At 42.1% G+C, this 26,033-nt stretch overlaps 1 protein-coding gene across 8 annotated transcripts in view; it reads left to right on the top strand.

The window, feature by feature from the left end:
- Nucleotides 1–26,033, top strand: part of Zhx3 (zinc fingers and homeoboxes 3) — a 122,332-nt gene that overhangs the window by 87,731 nt on the left and 8,568 nt on the right. For all 8 annotated transcript variants that reach the window (XM_029471365.1, XM_021157000.2, XM_029471379.1 and 5 more), the window contains one exon: nucleotides 17,687–20,665. In XM_029471365.1, coding sequence (XP_029327225.1) covers nucleotides 17,821–20,665 — 2,845 coding nt within the window. In that variant the 5' untranslated portion in view covers nucleotides 17,687–17,820. The remainder of the gene's footprint in view (nucleotides 1–17,686; nucleotides 20,666–26,033) is intronic.

Below are 26,033 nucleotides of genomic sequence, written 5' to 3'. Positions count from 1 at the left end.
TAGGAATTTCATAAATTCATTCTTTTTAATAGCTGAGTAGTACTCCATTGTGTAAATGTACCACATTTTCTGTATCCATTCCTCTGTTGAGAGGCATCTGGGGAAATACTTTTGATTAAAGTGTTGATTGCAGCTTGTGAATGACTCTAGCTGTGAGAAGCTAATCCTTTCCTGTATCTTTGTCATTGTAGACTCAACATCTATGAGTGTATACTGTGCGCTCAACTCTGCTAGAGACTGAGGAGGTTAAGAAGGAGGAGGAGAAGGAGAGGGCAGAGAGGCTAGTACTTTCAGGACAGGGACTTAAGTGTGGCCAGGCATGCATGGAACTTTACTGCATAATGGTAAGTCATAGAATCCACATGCTCTGTGATTCTATGATAGATCTTACTTAGAAGAGACAGATTTGCAGAAGTAGGAAAAAGATGAGTGGTTTGCAGTGGGAGGAAAGGATAAAAAGGTAAAACACAGCAGGATGCTGTAATAGTGAATACAGTCAAGTTTTCCAACTTCATAAAGTATGCAAGTGAGCCCTACTGTAGACCGTGGGTCTATGTGATCATTAAATATAGAAAATGCATTGTTTTGGTGGAGGATACTCAGAATTCTGGAGCTCAGTGGTAGAGTGCTTTCTTAGCATGTGGTGAAGCCCTGAAAAACAAAGTAGAGCAGAGCCAGAGGCATTTTGCCACACATCTGTCATTCCAGTCCTCTGAAGATGGAGGCAGAAACATCACGAGGCTAAAGTCATTTTTGACTGTATAGTGAATACAAGGCTGCCTTAGGCTATATGAGAGCCTGTCTAGGGGGGAAACCCAAGCAAAATAGATCTGGGCATAGTGGCACATACCTATAATCTAGCATTGAAGCAGGGAGTTTGTAAATTCCTGGGACACATAGTAAGATTTTGTCTCAAAGAAGGAAGAGGAGAAAGGGAAGGGAAGGGAAAAAAGGATGGAAGGAAGGTTAGGAAGGAGGGAGGGAGGGAGGGAGGGAGGGAAAGAAAATAACCAGAACAAGGAAAGAAAAAGAGAAAGAAGCTTAAATAAGTTAATATTAATAATATATTTTATGGGCCAGAGAGAGTCTCAGTAAATAACAATGCTTGTTGCATAAACCTGAAAATCTAAATTGAGACCCTAGGACCCCTGGTGGAAAGGCAGAACTAAGTCTGAAAGTGGTGTTCTGACTCCAACAGGAGTATCCCATGTTCTCCCATGCAGCTTTTCTTTTACAAAAATGTGCATATATAATATGTACTTACATGTATATGCAACAGTAAGTAATTTATATTTTATTTGACCAGATATAGTAATATATTAATTGTTTTAATATGTAATTGGTTTAACTTTTTAGATCTTTTATCCTTTGTACTATGTCTTTGCAGTATTTTACACTTACAGAACTCTGAATTTTCACATTGGCTACATTGTGAGTGTCTGGTAGGCACATGAACACCTGCAGCTAATGGCTGCTGTGTTGAAGCAGTCAGGTTATGAAACCTGAGTGTGCTCCACTCATAAGCCTCCCTAGCCATGGTGTTTCCCTCTCCTCGTGTTCTGTAATAGTAGGCAAAGCAAAGGGGGAAGAGATCTCAGAATCAGTTCATCCCACAGTGCCTCCACTGCCTGTTTCCCACTGTTTCCCACACTGCCTGTGGCTCCATTCACAGCATCTAGGGTAGTGCTGCCCAGTACAAATATAGTAGAAACTGTATGTGTGGTTTTAAATGTTCTAGCAGTCCAACTGGAAAACAAAACAAATAAAGCATTATTTAATTTATTTAAAATATCATTTCAATATATATTCAATATTAAAATTGTTAATGAAAACATAGATCAATGGAATAAAATAGAGAGCTCAGAAATTAACTGGATACACACATAGCTGATCTTTGATCATTCTTTTTAGTGGAAAAAGGACAGTCCTTTTAACAAATGGTGCTGGGAAAACTAGATATCCCTGTGCAGATAGATAAAGCTAGACCCTTACACCATGCAGAAAAAATGAATGCAGTATAGATCAAAGACCAAATTTAAAAATTAAAACTATAAAACACTTTGAAGACAACACGGGGGGAAAATCTGTATTGCAGTAGATTAGGTAATGTTTTCTTATCTATGATACTGAAAAGATAGACAGAAGGTGATAAGACCAATTGAACTACTTCAAAATCTTGAGTTCTACTTATCAAGGGACACATTCAAGAGTGAAAAGTGGTGTGGTGAGCTGTGCCCTGGACTGTGAGCCACAGCAAGTCCCTTCCTTCAATGCCTTTGTCAGGAAGTCTGTCACAGCAATTAGACAAGTAGGTAATCCATGTTCTGAAGCTGTTTTGGTCAGAGATGATAAAGCCGACTAATACAGCACATAGAGGAAGAACGGAGCAGGGCACATGATGTGGGAGTGACATGGAGATCTCTGCTTGGACATCTGGTACAGCGCTCTGAATGTTTGTGTCCCCCAAACCTATGCATCGAAATCCTAACCCCCAGGGTAGGATGAGGAAGTGTAGCTTTTGGAAAGCCATCAGACCATGGAGAAAGAAGCCTAGTGAGCAGTACTGGTGCATTTTAAAACGAGGCTGGACATGACTATGATCTTGAAGAGTTCTGGGAAAATATGGAACTTTACTGATAAAGTACAGTTGGGCCTGGTAGTTTGATAGAAGATCAGAAATGGATTTTGTAGATGTATCCTGACTCTTAAGCTGAGCAACCCATTGAATGGCATTTAATGTTGCCTATCGCGAAAGAAATGGTAACCTTAACAGCATTCAGAACACACCTGAATCCAGAAGTGAGCGTGTACTTTAGAGTCTGGCCTTTGCTTCTAGAGACTGGAGCCTGTACTCCTGCAACTTTTCCCTGATGGAGCACTGCCTTTTTCTGGATGAAGGAACTAGAACTTTTTTAACAGAAAAGGCAAGAAAGGGCTCAATAGCTTTCTTCCCCCTTCGACAAGTAGAATAAATTTAAAAATTAACTTGTTGAGTTTGTTGTTCTTTATAAAAAGAAAAGGAAGCCAGGAATATGTTCAGTGGAGGCACAGTATGGTGTGGGAGAAGGCGGTGCCTCTGCTGACCCATGCTGAGGCACGCCTTCCCCCTGAGGTACCAGCCTCAAGACGAAGTTATAGTATAAAATAGAGTTTATTTAGGGCATGAGGAGGGGAGTTGAGGGGGGAGTAGAGACAGAGAAAGGTAGAAAGGGAGAGAAAGAAAGAGAAAGAGTAGAGGAATGGAGTAGAACCTGGCCATGAGCACATAGAGGTGGGGAATGGGGAGACTAGGGACAGAAAAGGGGCAAGTAGACCCTTTTATAGTGAGTCAGGCATACCTGACTGTTGCCAAGTAACTGTGGGGTAGAGCCTAGAGGAAATACCAACAGAGTTCACTTAAAAAGAAGACAACCAAACTGTCATTATAAAGGACTAGGAAACAAGCTTTAGAGGAAGTTAGTTTAATGACAAGAACTAAAAGATAAGGCCAGCTGATGACACCTGCAGCTGCTGCCCCACCAGCATCATAGGATTGGGGAGGGAGGACTAAGGAGAAGCATATGTTTATTCACTTGGGAACTCCTGTTTCAAAGCATTATTCACAAGAGTTAAGAGGTGGATACAGCCTAATGTCCACTGACAGACAAGGGGATAAAAAAGAATGTGATGGATATAGAGAGTGGAATATTAGTCTTCAAAAGGAAGGGCATTGTGATACAGTATTACAACATAAGAGGAGATTTAAACAGCTGAGTAAAAAAAAAAAAAAAACAGACAAGAGAAAGCCAATAGTTTTTGTACCTAAGTAAACCCTGGTTATTAGTAGTGTTGGCAAGATGATAAAGGTACAGACTGCGTGTAATTCTCATCTGCTTGGACTACATCCTGAAATAGGACTTCAGCTCATATGAGCTATAGTATAAGCCAATACAGATAGCACTGTGGTATTAGAATTCTTTTTTTTTTTTTTTTGGTTTTTTGGTTTTTTGAGAGACAGGGTTTCTCTGTGTAGCCCTGGCTGCCCTGGCACTCACTCTGTAGACCAGGCTGGCCTCGAACTCAGAAATCCGCCTGCCTCTGCCTCCTGAGTGCTCGGACTAAAGGTGTGCGCCACCACGCCCGGCTGGTATTAGAATTCTTAACTCCATGCCTAGATCCCATTTACCCATGTGTTTAATAACTAAAAACTATCATTATATGCCAAGCATTGTGTGACATGGTAGAATTTGAAGAGGGAAAGGACAGAAAGTTTGGAAGTATCAGGAATGTCTGCCTGAATGACCAGGGCCTGTGGTAGGACAATCCCTGTCTGCCCAGCCCAGCAGTGCTTCCTTAGCTTGCTGGGTCACTTCATGCTAGATTTCTTCTCTGAGAGAGAAAACTGAAACAAGATTTTGACATAGATGTGGGAGGTATCACAATGGTAGACACAGTTCCCACTGACTTCTCTTCTGGATGAGCTGCAAATTGAGGACTTCTTTCATTTTTTTTTTTTAGGATTTTTTTTTAAAGATTTATTTATTGATTATATGTAAGTACACTGTAGCTGTCTTCAGACACACCAGAAGAGGGAGTCAGATCTCGTTACGGATGGTTGTGAGCCACCATGTGGTTGCTGGGATTTGATCACTGGACCTTTGGAAGAGCAGTCAGGTGCTCTTACCCACTGAGCCATCTCACCAGCCCCACTTCTTTCATTTCTAATTGCCACATTTGGAAAAGACATACACAAATTTTTATGTGCGCAAAGGACTGAGGATATAGTTTGGTGATCGAATGTGCTCAAAGAACTGGTCCCAAGAGAGTCTGCAGAATGAATTGAAGGTGCTTACACTGCCCAGGCAGTTACTAAAGTGTAAGACGAAGACCTTCAACCATGAGACAAGTCAAATACAGAAAGAACTTGTTGGTTGTGTAGTAAACAGTTAAATTATCTGTGCCTACCAGGGAGATCAACTAAGAAAGCAAACATCACAGTTGTGATCAGCTCTGAGCCTTATTGACACTCATAAGAGCCTGCAGAGCAGGCCATGGGAAAGTGTCTGGGAAGGCATCTGGGCTGCACTCCTTCCCCCCTTCCTCCACAGTGGGTGCTTCTGAGTTCCCTTAGAGCTATGGCTTTAACTTGCAGGCAAACACAGGTTGTGTTTGGGTATTACATCCTGTAGGGGCAGTGCCCATGCATAGTACTACAGCAGCTACCCCCCAAAAGTTTGTCAGCGTCGAGATATTCAGGATATATAGGAATGTGATTTACCATCCCTGTCACCTATCTGAATGATCTAAGGCTCAACCCCACTAGCCTATTACTTTCTTACTTGTTATCTATAGCAACTAAAAGTTCTGGGAAATGTGTCATTTTAGCATTTGGTTAAATTTAACTTTTTTGTTTTGAATCCATAGAATACTCATACTTTTCTGAAATTAGGGGGTCCATGGAAGCTAATGGTTAGCTAATGGCAGTATAAATGTAGTGCCTTTGTATTTTTCACACGTGCATATTATTCCACTATCTAGATGTGCTATAATTGATTTGACTGTCTCTTTTTGAGAATTGATTAGGTTGTTTTTCATCTGTTGTTGTCCCAGTGCTGGCCATGTATTCCATACTATATATATGTGTGGGTTTAGCAATAGGCTGAGTTCCTATTTATACCAGAGTGGCTGAGTTGAATAAAAGAGAACATTTCCATTTTTGTTTTAGTGGATCTTATAAATGGTGAGTGAGCATATCTACTTTTGAAGCCTTACCCACTGAATATAACCTCAGATGTCACTGGTTTTCCCCAAGCAAGCAAGCAAAAAAAAAAAAAAAAAAAAAAAGCAGATAGTTCTGTATTCATCACAGTGATAGAATGAAGTGCTGTACATCTGATCTTGTGGACTTTGTAATAAGGTCAGTGAAGACAGTTGTCAATGAGACTAAGTCTGTAGGATGAGGAGGGATGCTGGATTTGCAGGGTGAGCCAGGGAGGGTTTTTATTTTCTAAATGAATGTTCTTCAGAGATTCTTGTAAGCATGCCAGCCTGCAAGCTATTTAACTTGAAAACTATGTGGCTTACACTGGAAATTTTCAATTAAGACAAAACAAATGTAATTTCAGAAGTAAAAGCACATCCAGAACAAACCATTTATAATGCTTTAACATTTTTTAGTTTAAATTTAATAAAGTAATTTACTTTTGTATTTGAAACAAAATTTAGGATTCAAATCTGTTTCCCAGTAACAAATTTACTTTGAAAGCAGCTTTCTCACACCTCCGTGGAACAAGTGCTGGCCACTTGCCTCTTCTGCTACCCTAGCCTTGCTCCCAGCCCTACCCCAACCCCTTAAGTCTCACCCCACTTCCTGTATTTTTTCTGTGGGTTTGAGTGGGTTTTGGCAAAGACTAGAGTCTTTTTCACTGGGGACATTGGCATTTCACAGCCTCTCTGCTCATTAGCAGTCTGATCCATTTGCTCCCCAAAACACTTGGGAGAAAACCAGCTCAATCTAGTTTCCCCTAGAACAGATTCCACTATCAGCAGCTCAGAGCTCCTTTTGCTTTCTGCATGGTGCTTACTAGTTCCAAATATGTTTTGGTTAATAGTAAAGCCATCATCTTACTCACCAAGTTGAAGTCTGTCTCAGGGTATGGACACAGAACACATACCCTGTACTTTCAAGAGTTTTCAGAACCCAGCTACCCCTCATTGCCTCAGTTTCTCCCAGCCTGATGCCAGCCACTGTCGTCTCCTGCCTGGACTTCTTCCATATCCTCATGGATGCCCCTGTGTAGTCTCTGGCTTTTCCCAGTTTGTTCTTAGTATAGCCAGTGATGCCATGCTGAACTAAACACAAGGCAGATCCTGTTAGCCCTGTATTTAAAGTCCTCCTTTGGATTGCCTGTCTCAGTGAAATTTTAACATCATTGTCTGTCTGCACTGTCCCACCCCCACAGCTCTTTAACCTGGTCTCTTCCTGCTCTCTCTCTCTGCTTCTGCCACCATTTCAACACCTACTGCCAGCTGCTATTTCTGCCTGGAATATGCTGCCCCATATACACAAGACAGCTCACCTCTTCATGTCCCAGCCGATGTCCCAGGGCTGGGGATTGAAAATGGCCTTGTACATGTGAAACAAGTGCTTTTCCATTGAGCTATGTGCTCAACTCCCAGCTCTTCTTTTAGGACTGGGTGAGTAGTCACTGTCTGAGACAGTGCCAGTGAACAGGCCCAAGAGTAACTGCTGAAACAAAGCAGATACTTTCCTGAAAGTGCCCCTTGAAGGTAACACATTTTCTCACATTTCATTGATTACACCTAACCTTGGTTAGACAGGGAATTAATTCCAATGTGTCTGGGAAAGCAAGCCTCAGTATTAATGGTCCTAATAACCACAGAAGACCATTGGCTTCTTGAGTTCAGAGATGGCATAAACTTAACAAATCTAACCTACATAAAGGTATTTGTATGTGTGCTCACTATATAATACTATTCTAAGACCCTTTCCATTGGTGCTAAGTATTGAGCTCCTTGTCTCTGGAGATGCTCAGACAATGACTGTTCTAACCACCAAGTAGTGGTGCATTGAAGGACCCTCATACAGAGGCTAGGCTGGCTAGACTGAGTCTTTAAGTAGCTCTTATTCTGGGGCCTCTGTGTTTATAACATACTTGCCCTTCTGAGCTTGAAGAATAACACAGTATTCGCTTTAGAAGTGGAACAGGCTATTTCTGTTGGTGATTTGACAGAAACAAGAATTGTTTGAGGGGTGAAAGCAGAGAGCTTAGGCCCTGTGCCCTCGGTTGAATTTTAGTTTTAAATGCAGAAAGTATTGAGACCTATATGCACTCAGTGAGTTAAACTAGCTCAGCTCTGGGCTCTGCCATTCTTTTTTTTTGGGGGGGGGGGGGATTTTGAGACAGGGTTTCTCTGTATAGCCCTGGCTGTCCTGGAATTCACTNTGTAGACCAGGCTGGCCTCGAACTCAGAAATCCGCCTGCCTCTGCCTCCCAAGTGCTGGGATTAAAGGCGTGCGCCACAACGCCTGGCTGGCTCTGCCATTCTTTACCACTGGCAGACATAGGGTTAGACAGATTTGAACTTTGTGTAAGCTCTTTATTTTCAACAGAACTCTGACTACTCCAACCAGCAGGTCCGCTGTTATTACCACAGTCTTGCCCACACACACTCCTGACGGAAGATGGTTTCCTATGTGTGCTGTTCCATTGTAGAGTGCTGCTGACTCATTCTATCCCACTGTGACAGTTCTCTATTAGCTGTAACAGGAAAAATACAGCTTATCTTATTTTTTTATTATTTTATATCATTTTTTTCCTGTGCATGGGCACACATGCCACGGTGTACAAATGGAGGTCAGGAGACATTTTGTGGGACTCTTCTTCTTTTCTTCTTCTACGATGTGGGTACTAAATATAGAGCATGTCAGGCTTGGCAGCAAGCTCCCTTACCCACTAAGCCATCTTATTGGGCCACTGCCCCTCATCTGACAGTGAGAAAAAAGTAAGAATCATTTTAACATTGAAATACCCTTCAGGCTGGTTGGTTTTATGACAGATTGACACAGCTGGTGTCAGCAGACAGTAGGGAGCCTCAACTGATAAAGTGCCACTGTAAGAGTAGGCTGTAGGCAAGCCTGTAAGGCATTTTCTTAATTAGCAATTGATGTGGGAGGACCCAGCCTATTGTGGGTGGTGCTGTTCTGGTGATCCTGGGTGCTATAAGAAAGCAGTCTGAGGAGCTGGAGAGATGGCTCAGTGGTTAAGAGCACTGACTGCTCTTCCGAACGTCCTGAGTTCAAAATCCAGCAACCACATGGTGGTCTGAAGACAGCTACAGTGTACTTAAATATTGGGCAGAAGCGAGTGGGGCTGGAGCAACCACATGATGGCTCACAACTATCTGTATAGCCCTGGCTGTCCTGGAACTCACTCTGTAGACCAGGCTGGCCTTGAACTCATAAATCCTCCTGTCTCTGCCTCCCTAGTGCTGAAATAAATAAATCTTTTAAAACAGAGAGAGAGAGAGAAGAGAAGGAAAGGAAAGGAAAGAAAAAGCAGTTTGAGCAAGCCAGTAGGTCTCTGTATTAACTCCTGTTTCCAGGTTCCTGCCCTGTTTGAGTTCCTGTCCAGACTTCCTTCAGTGGTGGACTACGATGTGGAAGTGTGAGCCAAGTAAACCCTTTCCTCTCCAAGTTGCATTTGGTCACGGTGTTTCATCACAGTAGTCCTTACTAAGATACCCTTTAATGCTTTTTAAAAAAGAAAAGTAGAGTCAGGTAGTGGTGGCACATGCAGGCAGATCTCTGTAAGGTTGAGGCCAGCCTGGTCTGTAGAGTGAGTTCCAGGACAGTTAGGGCGGTTACACAGAGAAACCCTGTCTCAAAAGAAAAAAAAAAGGAGGAGAAAGAATAAGACATAAAGTAGGATAAAGAAAAAGATGAGAAGAATGACCACTACCCACCAAATCCACTGGAATAATTGTAAACTCTCTGAACCATGCATAAGGAAATGTGAAAATAAAAGGACTATGTTTGCTGTAGTAGATATTCAGGGTAAATGTAGCCTAGAGGGAAAAATGGCCATCAATGGAAAGAGAGGCCCATTGGACTTGCAAACTTTATATGCCCCAATATAGGGGAATGCCAGGGCCAAAAGAATGGGAATAGGTGGGTAGGGAAGTGGGGGGCGCTATGGGGGACTTTTGGGATAGTATTGGAAATGTAATTGAGGAAAATATGTAATAAAAATATNAAAAAAATATTAAAAATGTAAAAGAGGAAAAAAAAAAAAAAGAAAAAATGACTGCCCACCACTGAACTTTAATATCAGTTTTGTCAGAGTGCTAGGTCTTGAGCAACACAGTTTATCAAGTTGCAAGCAATAATGTTCCATGAAGTGGTAACATTGACATTGTAAAAATAAAAAAAAGAAAAAAAAAAAAAAAGAAAAATGGACTTAATCAGAATGAGATCTTCTATGATAGGCATATCCTGTCCTCCTCCTTGCTTCGTAGCTTCTCTGTGTTAAAAGAGGGTGGGAGCATTAGTAATCCTTTAGGGGCACTGAGGATGGCACTGGGAAAGATAGTCTTTTGAGTGGTAGAATTGACATTAGTTTTCTTGGTGGTGTGGAAAATTCTCAGAAAGATGGTCGTTTAAGGTTGGCTTGAGCAGTGGGAATGTGGGTGGCAGTCTCGGGTTGTCGTGGTCAAAGTTAGTAATTTCCAAGAAAGGAAAGATAAACATTTAAAACAAAACACTTTTTTAGAAGTTGCTATAAAGGCTTTATCATATACCCTTTTTGTGTCAGACTTTGTTTTTACTTATGAAAATATGAGATATATGTTGTAGAATTGTCAGGTTTTTTTTTTTTTCATTTTTATCCAGTCCCCATTTTTTCTTGTGATTCTTTCATCCTCTAGTAAACAAGTATATCATGAGTTGTTTTGCTTATAAATATTTCTCTGTGTGTCATACTAATCAATTTGGGACTTTTGTTTTGACATAACTGAAATGCTAGTGTTAAATACAAAGACATTAAGTAGTTCTTTAATGTTAAATAAAGTCCATTTTTGGTAGGTGGGCTAAAAAAAAATACTGTCATTGCTTCTAGTATGGAAAATTTCTGGTCCAGGAGGGGAAATCTGTTTTTCACCCCCTTTAATTGGGGTTGGCTTTATAACTTATTTTTGACCAGTGGAGTATATAAAAAATCTGGCAGTTCCAGATCTCGCTCTTAAGGTGCTGGCAACTTCCTGTCTTGGAAGTCATCCACCATACAAGTCGTCTGACTACTCTTTACTGCAGCCATACTGTGAGAAGGCCTAAGCTGCTATGTAAGGAGAAGAGTGAGTCCTGTCCCAACCATCCCAGGCAGGGTGTGACAGATACAGGAGACAAGCCATATCCTGGTCTGTAGCTTCCCAGCCCTGAGCAATGATTCTCCCAGCTAAGGCTACTCAGAATCATGAGACAGACATTGTTTTCTTTAAAGCACTGGGTTTGGGTATTTTTATTGTTTTTCAGTGTGATAATAAGCTAAAATGCCAACGTGTTTGTTTCCCTGATAGTTTTTTAAAAATGGCTTTTTGTTCTTAGTTTGTTAGAATCAGAATCCAAGTAAGATGCAGCTCATTTGCAAATTAATTTTTATTTATTTTGAGCACTTACTCTAAAAGCCTGATTTCTGTCCCTTATTGCTGTTCTTTTGCTTGCCATTAAAACAAAACCAAAAACATTTGAAGTGGGGTTGGAAAGACGGCTCAGAGGTTAAGGGTACTGGCTATTATTGCACAGGATCCAGGTTTGCGACCTAGCATCCACATGGTGGCTCATACCATGCCTAAATCCTGCACATATATACAAGCAGACAAAACATTCATACATGAAAAATAAATAAATCTTAAAATAATTGAAGTGTGTGTGCACACAGCATGGCTTGCATGTGGAGATCAGAGGATAAGTACCGTCTTTTCACCATGTGAGTCCTAGGGTCATCAGGCTCAATCACAGATGCTTTGACTTGCTGAGCCGTCTCACGGGCCACATGAGCACATTTTAAAGCACTACAATTTTCCTTTAAAAGTACTTTTTGTTCTTTCAAATTTTCATACAATGCATTTTAATCATATTCTTTCCCTCTCCCAGTTCCTCCCATAACCTCTCCACATCCCACCCACCCAGTTTCCCCTCTTCTCTGTCTCTCTCTCTGTCTCTGTCTCTGTCTCTGTCTCTGTCTCTCTCTCTCTCTCTCTCTTTTCTGGACCTCTCATTGTAGAGACCAGGCTGACCTGTAATTCACTGGGATTAAAGGTGTGTGTCACCACACCCAGCCAGCAGTTATTTTGATGACCTAATTATTGCTTGGTTGAGAAGAAAGGATTATAGCATGAGTGAGCCATCTTCTCTAAAGAAAGAAAAGTACAGGAAGCAGGGGTCTAGAGCAAGCCCTCTGGTGCTTACAACTGTCACAAATGCCTGTAGCTGCCATCTTCTCTTTGCAAGCAGGTGTAGACAAGAAACATGACAGGCCAGAAGACAATGAAGGATCTTGATTTCAGGAAGATTGTTTCTTTACATGTTTACTTACAGTTGGACTTCTTTTTCTAACCAAACAGTACTGTGTCCGTGCACATTGACCCCTCTTCTGTGTATTTTATCTTATGTTTCACAAGTCTCTTGATTTGGATGCTTGAATTTGTTGAATGTTTATGGTAGTAGTTTACAATTCTAGCCTCTGACCAGCCTCTTTGATTCTGCCCAACAGTGATTCTCAAAAGTCCTCATTTACTCTGTAACTTAGGGCCAGGAGAGATCGCTCAGTGGTTAAGAGTGTTGGCTGTTCTTTCCAAAGACCCAAGGTTGGCTCCCAGCATTCATATCAAATGGTTCACAACCTCCTATAACTCCAGCTCCAGGGTATCTAGTGTCCTTTTCTGGTTTCTTTGTGTACCCACACACATATGCATACACACAGACATATAAAGTTAAACAATAAAAGAATAAAAATCCATGTGCATAAAATATATGTTAGCCTTTCTGTTGTGGTGACAAAGGTCTGGAAGAAACAGATTAAAAGAAAGGAAACATTAGCTACTTTGCTCCATGTGTTTGGAGGTGTCAGTCCACTTCAAGGAGCTGTGGGGGAGCACAGCAGCGCACATTCTGTGGCCAGGCATCAGAAGAGTGTCTGCTGCCGAGTGTTCTCTCTCTCCCTCTCTGCCTGTGGGATGGCATTTCCCTGCTTAGTTAATCTTTTATGGAAGTGTCACCAGACTCTCGGGGATTTGCTTGTTTTAATCTCTTAGGTACCACTTCAGTCCCTTGAAAGTAGCCATCAAAACTGACCATTATAGCCTCGTAATGATCCCTTCATCTATCATAACACGCCTCTTTGATCATTCAATTTTAAACTTTGGTTTCTGGCAAAAACAAACCCCCTTTCACTGTTTGTTTCAAAAATATAAAGCTGTGTTTTATTTTGTTTTTTACCTTTCCTCTTGAAAGGACAGTTCAGTTTGTCAAATTCCATGAAAAATATCTTTAGGGGATTTCTCTCTAACACTTTTAAAAATAAAGTTTCAAACAAAGAGGAAAATTAAAAGATAAAGGGGGAGCATCCACATCCTCACCCCTAGATTACACCATCAACATGGTGGCATCTTGACTGTGATTTTAATCCCACTAAATCAAACACTGATCTGGAAAGTCCTGATATCATTACAGTTCTGAGTCTTTACTTTCAAGAATACACTCTGGGTCTTACTAAGTTTTCTTTTCTTTTTGTTTCTTTTTGTCTGTTGTTTTTATTAAAGCTTTGTGGTTATTGTTAAAGGTTTTAGAGCTTTGATTATTAATGTTAGTTGACTTTTCCTTCCTTCATTTCTCTAACCAGTCACTTCTGTCATATAGAAAAGTTCATGATTTATGTGTGTTGTTAATATAGTAATACATCTTACTCAAATATCTTATTGGTGGGAGTAAAACCTTTATCATGCAAGCATGGATGCCAGAGTTCAAATCTCCAGAGCCCACTTGAAAACTGGGTGGGTGTGGCTGTTGCTTGTAATGACATCATACAAGAGGCAGAGACAGTATCCCTAGAGCAAATTGGCTAGCTAGACTTAACCAAAACAACAAGTTCCAGGTATAGCAAGCAACCCTGCCTCAGAATATAAGGTAGCAAGTGGTCAAAGGACGCCTAATGTCAATATTAGGCCCCCACTCACACACACGCCCCATGCGCGTGCATGTACCTTCCCCTACTTGGGCCCTACTTCTCAGCTTTTGTAAATAAAATACTGGAGACATTATTTCCCTGTTACTCAGTGAAACCTAGTCCTTACCACAAATAGCAGCCCTGGCCCTGTGCTTTTGCATTTGTGCCATAGAAGCAAGGGTCCTGCATTATCTGCTACTGAGTTCTGCTGGTGGTCTGGGTTTGTGGTGAGCCCAAGCTCTCTTCTAGCTGGTAATGCATCTTCCAGTTGGTGGCTCTTCATCTTTCTTTTCTCTCTCCTACCAAGCATGATGATTACAGACATTTCCATTCACCCTTATTCCAGGTAGACATAAATAACAGACTGTGTCACAAAATGTCATTTAAATTGTAATGTAAATGTGTGAGTGATGACCCTTTTCTACAAAACTAAAGGCTGTGACTTTCTGTCTCTACCTCCTTCTCTCTCTCTGTCTTTCTCTCTTTCACACACACACACACACACACACACACACTTTCATTCTTTTTTGCATCTGTCCAGAAGTAGAATTACTGGATATGTTTGGTAACTATGTATGTAGTAGCTTCTTGAAGAACTGCCAAAATCTTTTTTTTGTTTGTTTGGTTTTTTTTGGTTTTTTTTTTTTTGAGAAAGGGTTTCTCTGTATAGCTCCGGCTGTCCTGGAACTCACTTTGTAGACCAGGCTGGCCTCAAAGTCAGAAATCTGCCTGCCTCTGCCTCCCGAGTGCTGTGATTAAAGGCATGCTGCCCAGTTTCGCCAAAATCTTTTGTTCGAAGTAGCTGCACCATTCCACATACCAGAAACAGTGAAAGCTCCAATTTCTGCACATTCTTGTCAGAATTTGTTCTCTGCCATGTGACTGCATCTCTCCTGGTGGGGAATCTCATTGTAGTTTTGATTTGTTTCCTTAGCTACCAGTGATGTTGGTACTTTTTGTTTTATTATTTATTTTTATTTTCTGTTTTTTGAGACAGGGTCTCACTCTTTAGCTCTGACTGTCCTGGAACTCACTATGTAGACTAGGCAGGCCTTGAACTCACAGAACTCTGCCTGCCTCTACTTCCCAAGTACTGGGATTAAAGGTGTGTGCCACCATGTATGGCAAAATTTAACACTTTAAAATGTACTTATTATCCATTTGTATGTCTTAGGGGAAATATCTGAACAAATCCTTTACTCGTTTTTAAGTAGATGGTGTTCTTCTTACCTTGTAAAATATCTTCATATATATTCTAAGTACATCTTATCAGATAGATGATTTTTAAAGCCCATTGTGGTGCTGTAGCTCAAGATCAGCTCCTTGTGCATGTCAAGAAAGCTTCTAACGCCATCTTCAACTATAGCCCCATTTTGTCACTTTGAAAGTGACCTTTAAGTACAACTTTACTTCTGGTGAAGCCAAGTTGATCTGTTGTTTTCTTCTTGTACTTTTATTCTGTCTGAGATCTTCTATGACTTATCTTACAAGCTGATGTGCTCACTAGAGGACTGTAACTGAGTGCCATTCTTATATTTGGCATTATAAAGCATTTATTTCAAAGAATTTGCTAATTATATTTAAAGGTACTTAACAATTATGTACTTTAGGCTAATAGACCTATTTCTGTACACCTATCCTCAGGAAATAACCTATAGAAGAAAAAATACCCTGTATGAGCAGAGTTGTTCTTGTATTGTGACCCATAAAGTGTGCAGTTGAAGCTCGTGTGACACTGAACAGGATTCACTAGAGTTAAGTCCACTGCAGCATATGATTAGACAGTAGACATTTTAGTTATGAAAGCCATGCAATGAAGATATGTTCAATAACATGAGGAAAAAATAATATATATATATACATATATATATACACATATGATTATTATTTTGGTTGAAAATGTATATTTAGACACTGAAAACTGCCTATTATTATTAGGCAGTTTTATTTTCTTACACTTCAATTTACCATTAATGTCTTTATAGTTAAATTCAGTAAATTTGACCTTGACACTGGTGGGTGGTAGTGGAAGCAGTGACTGGTGGTTATATCTGGATGTGTGTTTATCGTATGACAGCCTTTTTAATAGCAGTTTAGCATCATGATCATCAGGCTAGGTTTAGAAGCCAAAAAAGAAAAAAAAGTTTACCTTGTTTATTTTCTAAGAATTTGAATCAAGATATTTAAATTTTCTTTATATTTTATATCAAATCCAAACAGATAATAATTCTGTTTTAATATTAGAATCACTATACTCTTATTCGTTTTAGCTTGAATACTTACTAAAGAGACATTTAATGATGATGATGTATATATTTATTCAAAAAGTGGAGTTTTAGGAAGAAAGTATAATACAGATATAATCAGTCCTTTACTCAAGAGGAAGCACTTGGGAATAAGAGAGTGCATTCCAGAGACAGGAGTGAGGCTCAAGAGGAGGCCTTGATGGCAGACTCTGTTAATTAACAGGCAGGGGTCACAGGGCAAAACCACATTCTTATGGTATCTTATTGAATAGCGACTACAGTTATTTTACATAAAAGTAAATTCCTTGGTTTAATTTCAAGTAAGTCAAAGATTTAATAGTGTTTTTTTTTTAATTAGGTATTTTCCTCAATTACATTTCCAATGCTATCCAAAAAGTTAATAGTGTTTTTAAGAACAAAAAAGACATTAACAGCAATACGAATGAAAAATACCAAACAAGCACAAAGCAAGCATGTGAGCAGTTATATGAATCCAAGACGAAGCCTCACTTTTGAGTTGCTGCACCTAAACTGGTGAAAGATCCTGACAGAATGTAAAAGGTCACAGAAGCCCTGAAATTGGCAAGATAGATGTCATTGTTAGCAGAACTAGCTTCACTGATTTAGAAAAATAGAGGTGCGCAATGTTTTGACCGTTCCTTGAACCCATGTGTGTGCCCACTGATGAAGCCCATTGCCAGGTGTTTGTGATATTGGTTGCTGGGAAAGAGTCAGAAAATCTCCCTAGCAACCACAGCCGGGCCAATCCGAAATTGCTACACCTGCACCAGACTCTTTCCTTGTACCCCTCCCGTACCCATTTCTTGAGAATAGACAGTTTAGATCTGGAAATCCCCTACTCTCCCCTTCTCCTTTCTCCCCTGGGGGCCTCTAAAAGCTTGGACCTCTTTCCTCTCGAGGTCGACTCCTCTACCCCTGTGTGGGATATGAGTCGTCCCCAGAGCTCTGGTTTTCCCCAAATAAAGCCTCAGTGGTTTGCATCAAGCTTGGTCTCTCATGAGTTCTTGGGTGTCCACTATTGTCCCAAGGCCTGAGCAAGGGGCTCCTCTCAGTGTCTTTCACCGGATGTGTGAGCACCCTCTGATCCTTGGCTTACCTAGGTGACAGTGTTGTAGGCACAGGGAGGAACTACAGCTTTCCCATAGTTGGGAATACAGGTGGTAGGACAACAAGCAGGAAAGGCAGGCTTGGCTCTTACACCCTGCCTGCATCCACACTGAAACTGACTTGGTCTCTGGGCCCGGTTTGAAGGAGACAGAGGCATTGTCATGTTCTTGTATGTGGGAAGACTATGAAAAGAAAAACCCTTGTTGGCCCAAATGTTTAAACAGGAATTACACTGGGTCTTTTGTTCTCAGTCTAAACTGGTCAGAATTAATTTTTAGACTCAACAAGAATGGTTTTCCTTCCCTCCTCCTTTCTTTACTATAAGCTGAGTTACTTAATGCAAAGATATAGGGAGATGAACAAAGAAAAAAGTGTATAATTTAAACATATCAAATGGTACAGAGCATCCAAGCTCATTCCCAGGACAACTACCAAGGTGCTCCTGCCTTACGATTCATAGCTAAGAAGCACACCAGCTCCTAGTGAAGACTCACAAGATATAAAGTAAGCAGTATGTGATTAGGGACCCGAAAACAGATAGATTCAGAGACTGCAAGATCTTCATCATACTTTTTTTCTCTTTTTCTCCAGGCTTAAGGAAAAGTGGCTTTCTGCAAATAACTGACAAAACTGACCTTAGAAGCACTTCCCAGGGCCTCATGGAGTAGCTGGAATTTGTACTACAAGGCTTTCTTGCCTACTGGTTACCCGAAGTGGTTGTCGCCATGGCCAGCAAAAGGAAGTCCACCACCCCATGCATGATCCCCGTTAAGACCGTGGTGCTGCCGGGTGCCAGCACAGAGCCTCAGCCTGTGGAGCCTCTGCCTGAAGGTCCCCAGCAGGATCTTCCCTCAGAGGCACCTGATGCCAGCAGCGAGGCAGCCCCAAACCCCAGCAGCACTGATGGCTCTGCCCTGGCAAATGGGCACCGGAGCACTTTGGATGGCTATGTGTACTGCTGTAAGGACTGTGAGTTCAGGTCCCAGGATGTGACCCACTTTATAGGACACATGAACTCAGAGCACACAGACTTTAATAAAGACCCAAATTTTGTATGTACAGGGTGCAGTTTCCTGGCAAAAACCCCTGAAGGACTTTCCCTGCATAATGCCAAGTGTCACTCAGGGGAAGCCAGCTTTTTGTGGAATGTGACCAAGCCGGACAATCATGTAGTAGTGGAGCAGAGTGTCCCCGAGAGTGCCAGCTCATCTGTCCTAGCAGGTGAGTCTACTACGGAAGGGACTGAAATCATCATTACCAAGACTCCAATCATGAAGATAATGAAAGGCAAAGCTGAAGCCAAAAAAATCCATATGCTTAAAGAGAATGCACCTAATCAGCCTGGGAGTGAGGCCTTGCCTAAGCCATTGGCAGGGGAGAGAGAGGTTAAAGAGGGGGACCACACTTTCATCAATGGGGCAGCTCCAGTCAGTCAGGCATCTGCTAAGTCCACAAAACCCCCTCCTGCTGCCAATGGGCCCCTGATAGGAACAGTGCCTGTCTTGCCAGCTGGTATAGCACAGTTCCTCTCCCTCCAGCAGCAGCCCCCAGTACATGCCCAACACCACACCCACCAACCCCTGCCTACATCCAAGACCCTTCCGAAAGTCATGATCCCCTTGAGCAGCATCCCAACATATAATGCAGCTATGGACTCCAACAGCTTTCTGAAGAACTCCTTCCACAAATTCCCCTACCCAACCAAAGCTGAACTCTGCTATTTGACTGTGGTGACCAAGTATCCAGAAGAACAGCTTAAAATCTGGTTCACAGCCCAGAGGCTGAAGCAAGGAATCAGCTGGTCTCCTGAGGAGATTGAAGATGCCAGGAAGAAGATGTTCAATACAGTCATCCAGTCTGTGCCTCAGCCCACAATCACAGTTCTAAACACCCCCCTTGTTGCCAGTGCTGGCAATGTACAGCACCTCATCCAGGCTACTCTCCCAGGTCATGCTGTGGGACAGCCTGAGGGCACAGCAGGGGGCCTGTTGGTCACTCAACCATTGATGGCCAATGGGTTACAAGCATCAAGCTCATCTCTCCCTCTGACAACTGCATCTGTTCCCAAGCCAACTGTGGCACCCATTAACACTGTGTGTTCAAATTCGGCATCAGCTGTGAAGGTTGTCAATGCAGCCCAGTCACTCCTCACAGCATGTCCCAGCATAACTTCCCAAGCTTTCCTTGATGCAAACATCTACAAAAATAAGAAGTCTCATGAACAGCTTTCGGCTCTGAAAGGAAGCTTCTGTCGGAACCAGTTTCCTGGGCAGAGTGAAGTAGAGCATCTGACCAAAGTGACAGGCCTCAGTACCAGAGAGGTGCGGAAGTGGTTCAGTGACCGGAGATATCACTGCCGGAATCTGAAGGGCTCCAGGGCCATGATGCCCGGAGAGCATGGCTCTGTTCTCATTGACTCTGTGCCAGAGGTGCCCTTTCCCCTGACATCTAAAGTTCCAGAGGTGACCTGCATCCCAACAGCAACCTCACTGGTAAGCCACCCTGCCACCAAACGACAATCTTGGCACCAGACCCCAGACTTCACACCAACCAAATACAAAGAAAGAGCCCCAGAGCAGCTGCGAGTCCTGGAGAACAGCTTTGCACAAAACCCACTTCCCCCCGAGGAGGAGCTGGACCGCCTAAGAAGTGAAACGAAAATGACTCGAAGGGAAATTGATGGCTGGTTCTCAGAGAGACGGAAAAAGGTGAATACTGAGGAGACAAAGAAAGCTGATGGGCACATGCCTAAGGAGGAGGAGGAGGGTGCTGAGCAGGAGGGTAGAGATGAAGAGTTGGCCAGTGAGCTGAGGGTCCCTGGTGAAAATGGCTCTCCTGAAATGTTTCTTAGCCATACCTTGGCAGAACGGAAGGTCAGCCCCATCAAAATTAACCTCAAGAACCTGCGGGTCACTGAAGCCAGTGGCAAAAGTGAATTTCCAGGGATGGGTGTCTGTGAGCCCGAGGAAGATGGTTTGAACAAGTTGGTAGAACAGCCACCAAGCAAAGTAAGCTACAAAAAGACCGCACAGCAGCGTCATTTGCTTCGGCAGCTCTTTGTCCAAACACAGTGGCCAAGCAACCAGGATTATGACTCCATCATGGCCCAAACAGGGCTGCCCCGGCCAGAGGTGGTACGCTGGTTTGGAGATAGCAGGTATGCCCTTAAGAATGGCCAGCTCAAGTGGTACGAAGACTATAAGAGGGGAAACTTCCCACCAGGTTTGCTGGTCATAGCCCCTGGCAACCGAGAGCTGCTGCAAGATTATTACATGACACACAAGATGTTGTGTGAGGAAGACCTGCAGACCCTCTGTGATAAGACCCAGATGAGTGCCCAGCAGGTCAAGCAGTGGTTTGCTGAGAAGATGGGTGAAGAGACCCGGGCTGTGGCAGATATAAGCAGTGAGGATCAGGGCCCTGGAAATGGAGAGCCTGTTGCAGTTCACAAGGTGCTGGGTGATGCCTATCCGGAGCTGTCTGAAAACAGCGAATCATGGGAGCCAAGTGCTCCTGAGGCCAGCTCAGAGCCTTTTGACACTTCAAGTCCCCAGTCTGGACGTCAACTCGGTAAGGAGCTCATGGGATCTAAGCATGGCCTTTCTCTGAATCTGAGGGAGGGTACAGTCACAGAGTGGGAACAGGTGGGAGGTACAGCAACCTCTAGAGCAATCAGACCAACTGCAGAGGAGTGAATGCCAGGGACAACTGGCAATAAAAGCTCAGAATTGGACTTTTGGTCTTGGTGCCTCTGGTTTTTTTTATTTATGGTGGTGTTTTTGTTTTAAATCAATGCAGGGAGAGAACATGGTCTTAAAGAGAGAACTTAAAGGGACTCCTGTGTCTCTAACCATTTCTTAGCATTGATTAAGACGTCATGGGAGTCACAGAGATACCATCTGTATGAAGACATGGTTAGGGAAGTTAACGCAGATTGGCAAGCAAAGGAGAATATTTCAATGGCCTCACTTGTATGTGTGCCTGGTACTCACAAAGATCAGAAGAGGGCATCAGATCCCCTGGAACTGGAGTTACAGGTGGTTTTTGACTTGCTGTGTAGGTTCTGGGAACCAAGCCTGGGTCTTTTGTAAATAGCAAGTGCTTTGAACTGATATACAATCTCTCCAGCCCCATTTTTTTTTCATAATGAAAATCTTGTCTTAGATTTGTATTGTTTTTCCTGAGATAGAAGAGATGTTTATTATAATGGAAAATCACCTTGTTTTAAGGAATATGAAATTCAGTTTTGCTTTTCAGTTTCTCAGGATGATGGTATTTTGGTATTCAGAAGTAAATTTGATTATTTTACGGCACGATTATGAAGCCGTGAACATGTCACACCAATAGTTTTGATTTTCATGCCGGGCAGTGGTGGCGCACGCCTGTAATCCCAGCACTCGGGAAGCAGAGACAGGTGGATTTCTGACTTTGAGGCCAGCCTGGTCTACAAAGTGAGTTCCAGGACAACCAGAGCTACACAGAGAAACCCTGTCTCGAAAAAAAAAAAAAAGTTTTGATTTTTTCTATAATTTTGGTCCATGAGTTCCAGATTCTTCACTGTCTGTCTGCATTTGTCTCCTGGTGAAATGCCCCATCCCAGAGAGGCTAGAACAAAAGTCTGCAGAGAAGAGTGTTCCAGAAGCCCAAGGACTGGGTCTCTAAAATGATAGCGTGGCCAGCTGGCTCACAAGAGGGCGGAGGCAGCTAGAAATGTCTGTGGGATTGGACAGCTGTGCGGGTGGGCCCTGGAGACTGCTGCTTCTGTGTGGGGTTCTAACCAAGTACAGCACTTTAACCCTGAGGTTCCATGGTATTTTTTGGACAGTGTTTCATTGTTTACATACAGTGCATGGACATTGTTGTTTGCTTTGACCTAGGAAATCCTAGTTTCCTGTCTCTTCTTATTTTCTACTTAAGATCTCTAAAAAAAAAAAAAATCCACAAAATGCTTATTCTTTTGCTGAATATTCTTGATTTCTTTCAACACCTGTTTTGAAATACTATGCTGTTGCTTCACTTATTTAAGGAAAAGGAGATTTCCAAGTATGATGGTTGGGGGAAGAATTAACACCTGTGAGCACCTGTGGGTGGGTGGGTATGCCCTGTCCCCACCCTGTCCCCCTCCCTCTGAGTCTCTGACTGTGTATATGCAGGTGTGTGTGCCTGTGGAAGGCAAGAGGTCAACCCCTAGGTATCTTCCTCCGTGCCATGCAGCTTGCTTTCCAAACAAGGTCTCTGCTGGGACTTGGGGCTTGGCCATTAGGCTAGTGGGTCATCAAGCTCCAGGGATCCACCTGTCTCCACGTCCTCAGCATTGGAATTCTAAGTATGTGTCATCATACCTGGCTTTGGTACAGGAATTCTAGGGAGCAAACTTAGGACCTTATGCTTACAAGGTAAGTGCTTTACTAACTGAACCATCTCCCAAACCAGAAAACTTACTGTTTCATGCTTACCACTAAGATGGAACTCAGCTTTGCAAAGCAAACAGGGAGCAACACCTGGTGGCACCCAAGTCTCTCATCACATTAGGCATGTGAATGCACAGTGAATGCCGCTGATCTCTCCAGTTCTAGTCACATATGCACTATTGGAAGAATGCCTTCAACATCTCACAGTAGCTTTTGTTCCCTTATTCTTCTTTCCCTCTCCTTCCCTCTTTTTTTCCTTCTCCCAATTTCTTTCTTTCTGTGTATATATCTGTGTGCATGTGCATCTAAGTATGGAAGCCAGAGGTCCACATTGAATGTCTCTTCTGTATTGCTTTTATTCTTTGAGGCAAGATTATTCACTAAACCTGAACCTGAAGCTCACTGACTAGACTGCCTGGCCAGTGAGTTTCCGGGATCTACCTTCCTCTACACTCCTGCCCTCACCCTCTTAGAGTGTGTGTCTCTACTTACAAAAAAAAAAAAAAAAGCTTTGAAAGTAGGTGGGTTGGGGAGCAATGGGGGAGGGTAAGGGGCTTTGGGAATAGCATTTGAAATGTAAATGAAGAAAATAGTTAATAAAAATAATCTAGAAGTGAAGGAATTGTTATGTGGGCTAAAAAAAAAGCTTTTATTGTATTTGTCATTTGATAATTTTATGCATTATAAAGTTCATCGGTTACTGTGACACTCACTCTCTCTACTTCCCATAAATTCTTGTCCCTCTGTTTTGGTAACCCACTGAGTTTAAACAGGATCCTCCGTGTAACCATGCACTTAGAACTGTCCATTCAAGCCTAGTGGCTTCTCAGTGGACACAGCTACCTCTCTCCTCCAGAATCCATCAGCAGCCAAGAGTTCAGCAGGGTCCCATGAACCCTTCCCCAATCCATGTGTATTGATAGACCCAGATCCCCCCATTTAAAAATTAATTTTGATTTTATGTGTATTTGTGTTTTACCTGTATGTATATGTGTACCACATGCATGTCTGATGCCCTTATATGACAGAAGAGGGTACTGAATCCCCTGGAACTAGAGCTACAGATTGTTACAGGTTACAGATTGTATGCTACCATGTGGATGCTGAGAACTGAACTTGGGTGCTCTGCAAGAGTATTGTGTGATTTTAACTGGTGAGCCATCTCTACAGCCTCCTAGGCCCAGTCTTATATAAACCAAGTAAAGACAGCTGCTGTGAGATCATTACTGCATTGACCATGCTGGGCTCAAAAGACAGCATTTCACAGTCCTTGTGCCCTGGCTCTTCTATACTTTCTACCCTCTCTTTAATGATGGATCTCTGAGCTTTAGAGTAGGTAGAATAAACATCCTGTTTAGGGCTGAACACTCAACTATCACTTAACACCCCGAGCAACCATTTGATTAGGCATCTTGTTGCCGTAGCAGTCTAACTAAAAAAATACTAATAAGTTTTCTGCTAGGGCCTAAGATTTCCTTAGCCATGAATTTTTACCAAACAAGAGTTCTCTTTTCTGTGAAAAAGCAGTTGTTTATACATAGAACAGTTATGTCACTATTGCACTAGTGAACACATCTTGCCTTACAGATTGATATTGTAGTTTTTAGGATTAACAGCTATATAAGACTGTTGGTGCCTTTTCTCCTTCAGCAGTATATATAGCATATTCCAGCACTATGAAGCTAGCCAGCATGGAAAAAGCTTCCAGCTCACCTTACAACCAAGGTATATGGTGTCTTACAGTAATAGGGTCTTATCAACCAGTTCTGATGGGCAACCAAGAGGAATGATAGTGGCTTGTATTTTTGTGCACACCTCTGGCTCTATGACCAACAACTCATAAGGCATTATCTCACATTTGGCCTCACCAAAACAAAACAAAACAAAACAAAAACCAAAAACAACCAAACAAAAAACTAGCAAAGCATCCTGCTGAACATTCACAACATCCAGAGGTGAGCATGGAGAGGCTTGCCTGGTTTGGTAAATGTCTGCTTTCTGTGCAGCAGTCCTCTTTCAGCACAGCAGGCAGCCATAGGAACTATGGCCCAGGTTGCTGGTGTGGCTTATTTTTGCCAGTGGGTAGTAATGACTTTGTCCTCTAAAACTTGCAGCTTGCCACATTTTTGTCATCATAGAGGCCAGCATCTTCTTAGCCACTGGGTATTTAAAGAGAGCACTTCCACCTTTTGGCAAACCAGACATTTAAAGAATCTTATGTTTCCATAGAGACAACACAGCAGAAACTTCAGTAACCCCACATATGAAGAGTACACACTTGACAGGAAGTTTGGAAAAAAAAATCTCAAAACAGATGGCCCCAGCCCTCACTGAGCAAAAATTATCAATTCTGGAGGCTAAGAGAATTAAATTTTGAGTTACCACATACCATACTTAGAAGGTCCAGTTTTCAATAGAAAATTACAAAACAGAAAAAAGAAAAAGTATGTCCATTAACAGAAAAAAGAGATTGACACATAGCTTCCCTTGAAGAAGTCTAGCCATCGACTGGAATCACTGATTAAAGATCTTAGATCTGCCTTCAGTCTGCTCAGTGAAATACAGGAAACCATGAGAAGAATGAAGAGAAGTCAGGGAGAAAATGGATCATCACAATGACAATGTTAGCTAAAGAGGCACAAACTATAATAACAAACACACTCTAGAGAAAAACAGTATAATCACTGAGACAAAAAATTTATTAGAGAGGCTAAGCAACCGATTTGAGCAAGAAGGAAGGGGTCAGAGGATTTGAAGAGATGATGAAATTACCCACAGGCACATAAAACAAACTGGATAATAAATAGCAACTAAAGGGGCCTGTGGCACATAGATAAACACGGACATATGTGTTGTAGGAATTCTACGAGAAAGAGACAGAATATCTAATGACAGAAAACTTTTCAAATTAGATGAAAGGACACAAACATACACACATCCAAGGAATTAGTGAACTCACAGCTTGTCATGTAAGGGATCCTCAATAAGGTTAGTGGCTGAGGAAGGACCCATCTGAAGTACTGAAAGAAGAAAGCAGCTACGTCATTTCCAGGTGAACAAAAGCAAAAGTTGGTTGTTGCTATAGGTTGTTCTACTGCAGATGCTATCAAGAGGCCTTTGTGTAGAAATGAAATGATACTGAATGGTAATTTGAGCCCACAAGAAAAAATAACCACAATAATGATGATTTTATAGGTAAATATAATACCAGTGTTATATTATTATAGCTATATCATTATAGTTAGTTTGTAATTTTTCTATCATCCCTGTATGATTTAAAATGCAAACCTCATGAAAAGTATAACTCTGTGTTAATCCAACAGGAAGATGAATCTGCAGGAAACAGCATGGTCGGGGTCTGTCTTAGTCAGGGTTTCTATTCCTGCACAAACATCATGACCAAGAAGCAAGTTGGGGAGGAAAGGGTTTATTCGGCTTACACTTCCATACTGCTGTTCATCACCAAAGGAAATCAGGACTGGAACTCAAGCAGGTCAGAAAGTAGGAGCTGATGCAGAGGCCATGGA

Source organism: Mus caroli, chromosome 2 (genome assembly GCF_900094665.2).
Source record: "Mus caroli chromosome 2, CAROLI_EIJ_v1.1, whole genome shotgun sequence".
Lineage (NCBI taxonomy): Eukaryota > Metazoa > Chordata > Mammalia > Rodentia > Muridae > Mus > Mus caroli.
The sequence above is the reverse complement of the archived record's forward strand: the minus strand, read 5'-3'. Positions and strand labels throughout refer to the sequence as shown.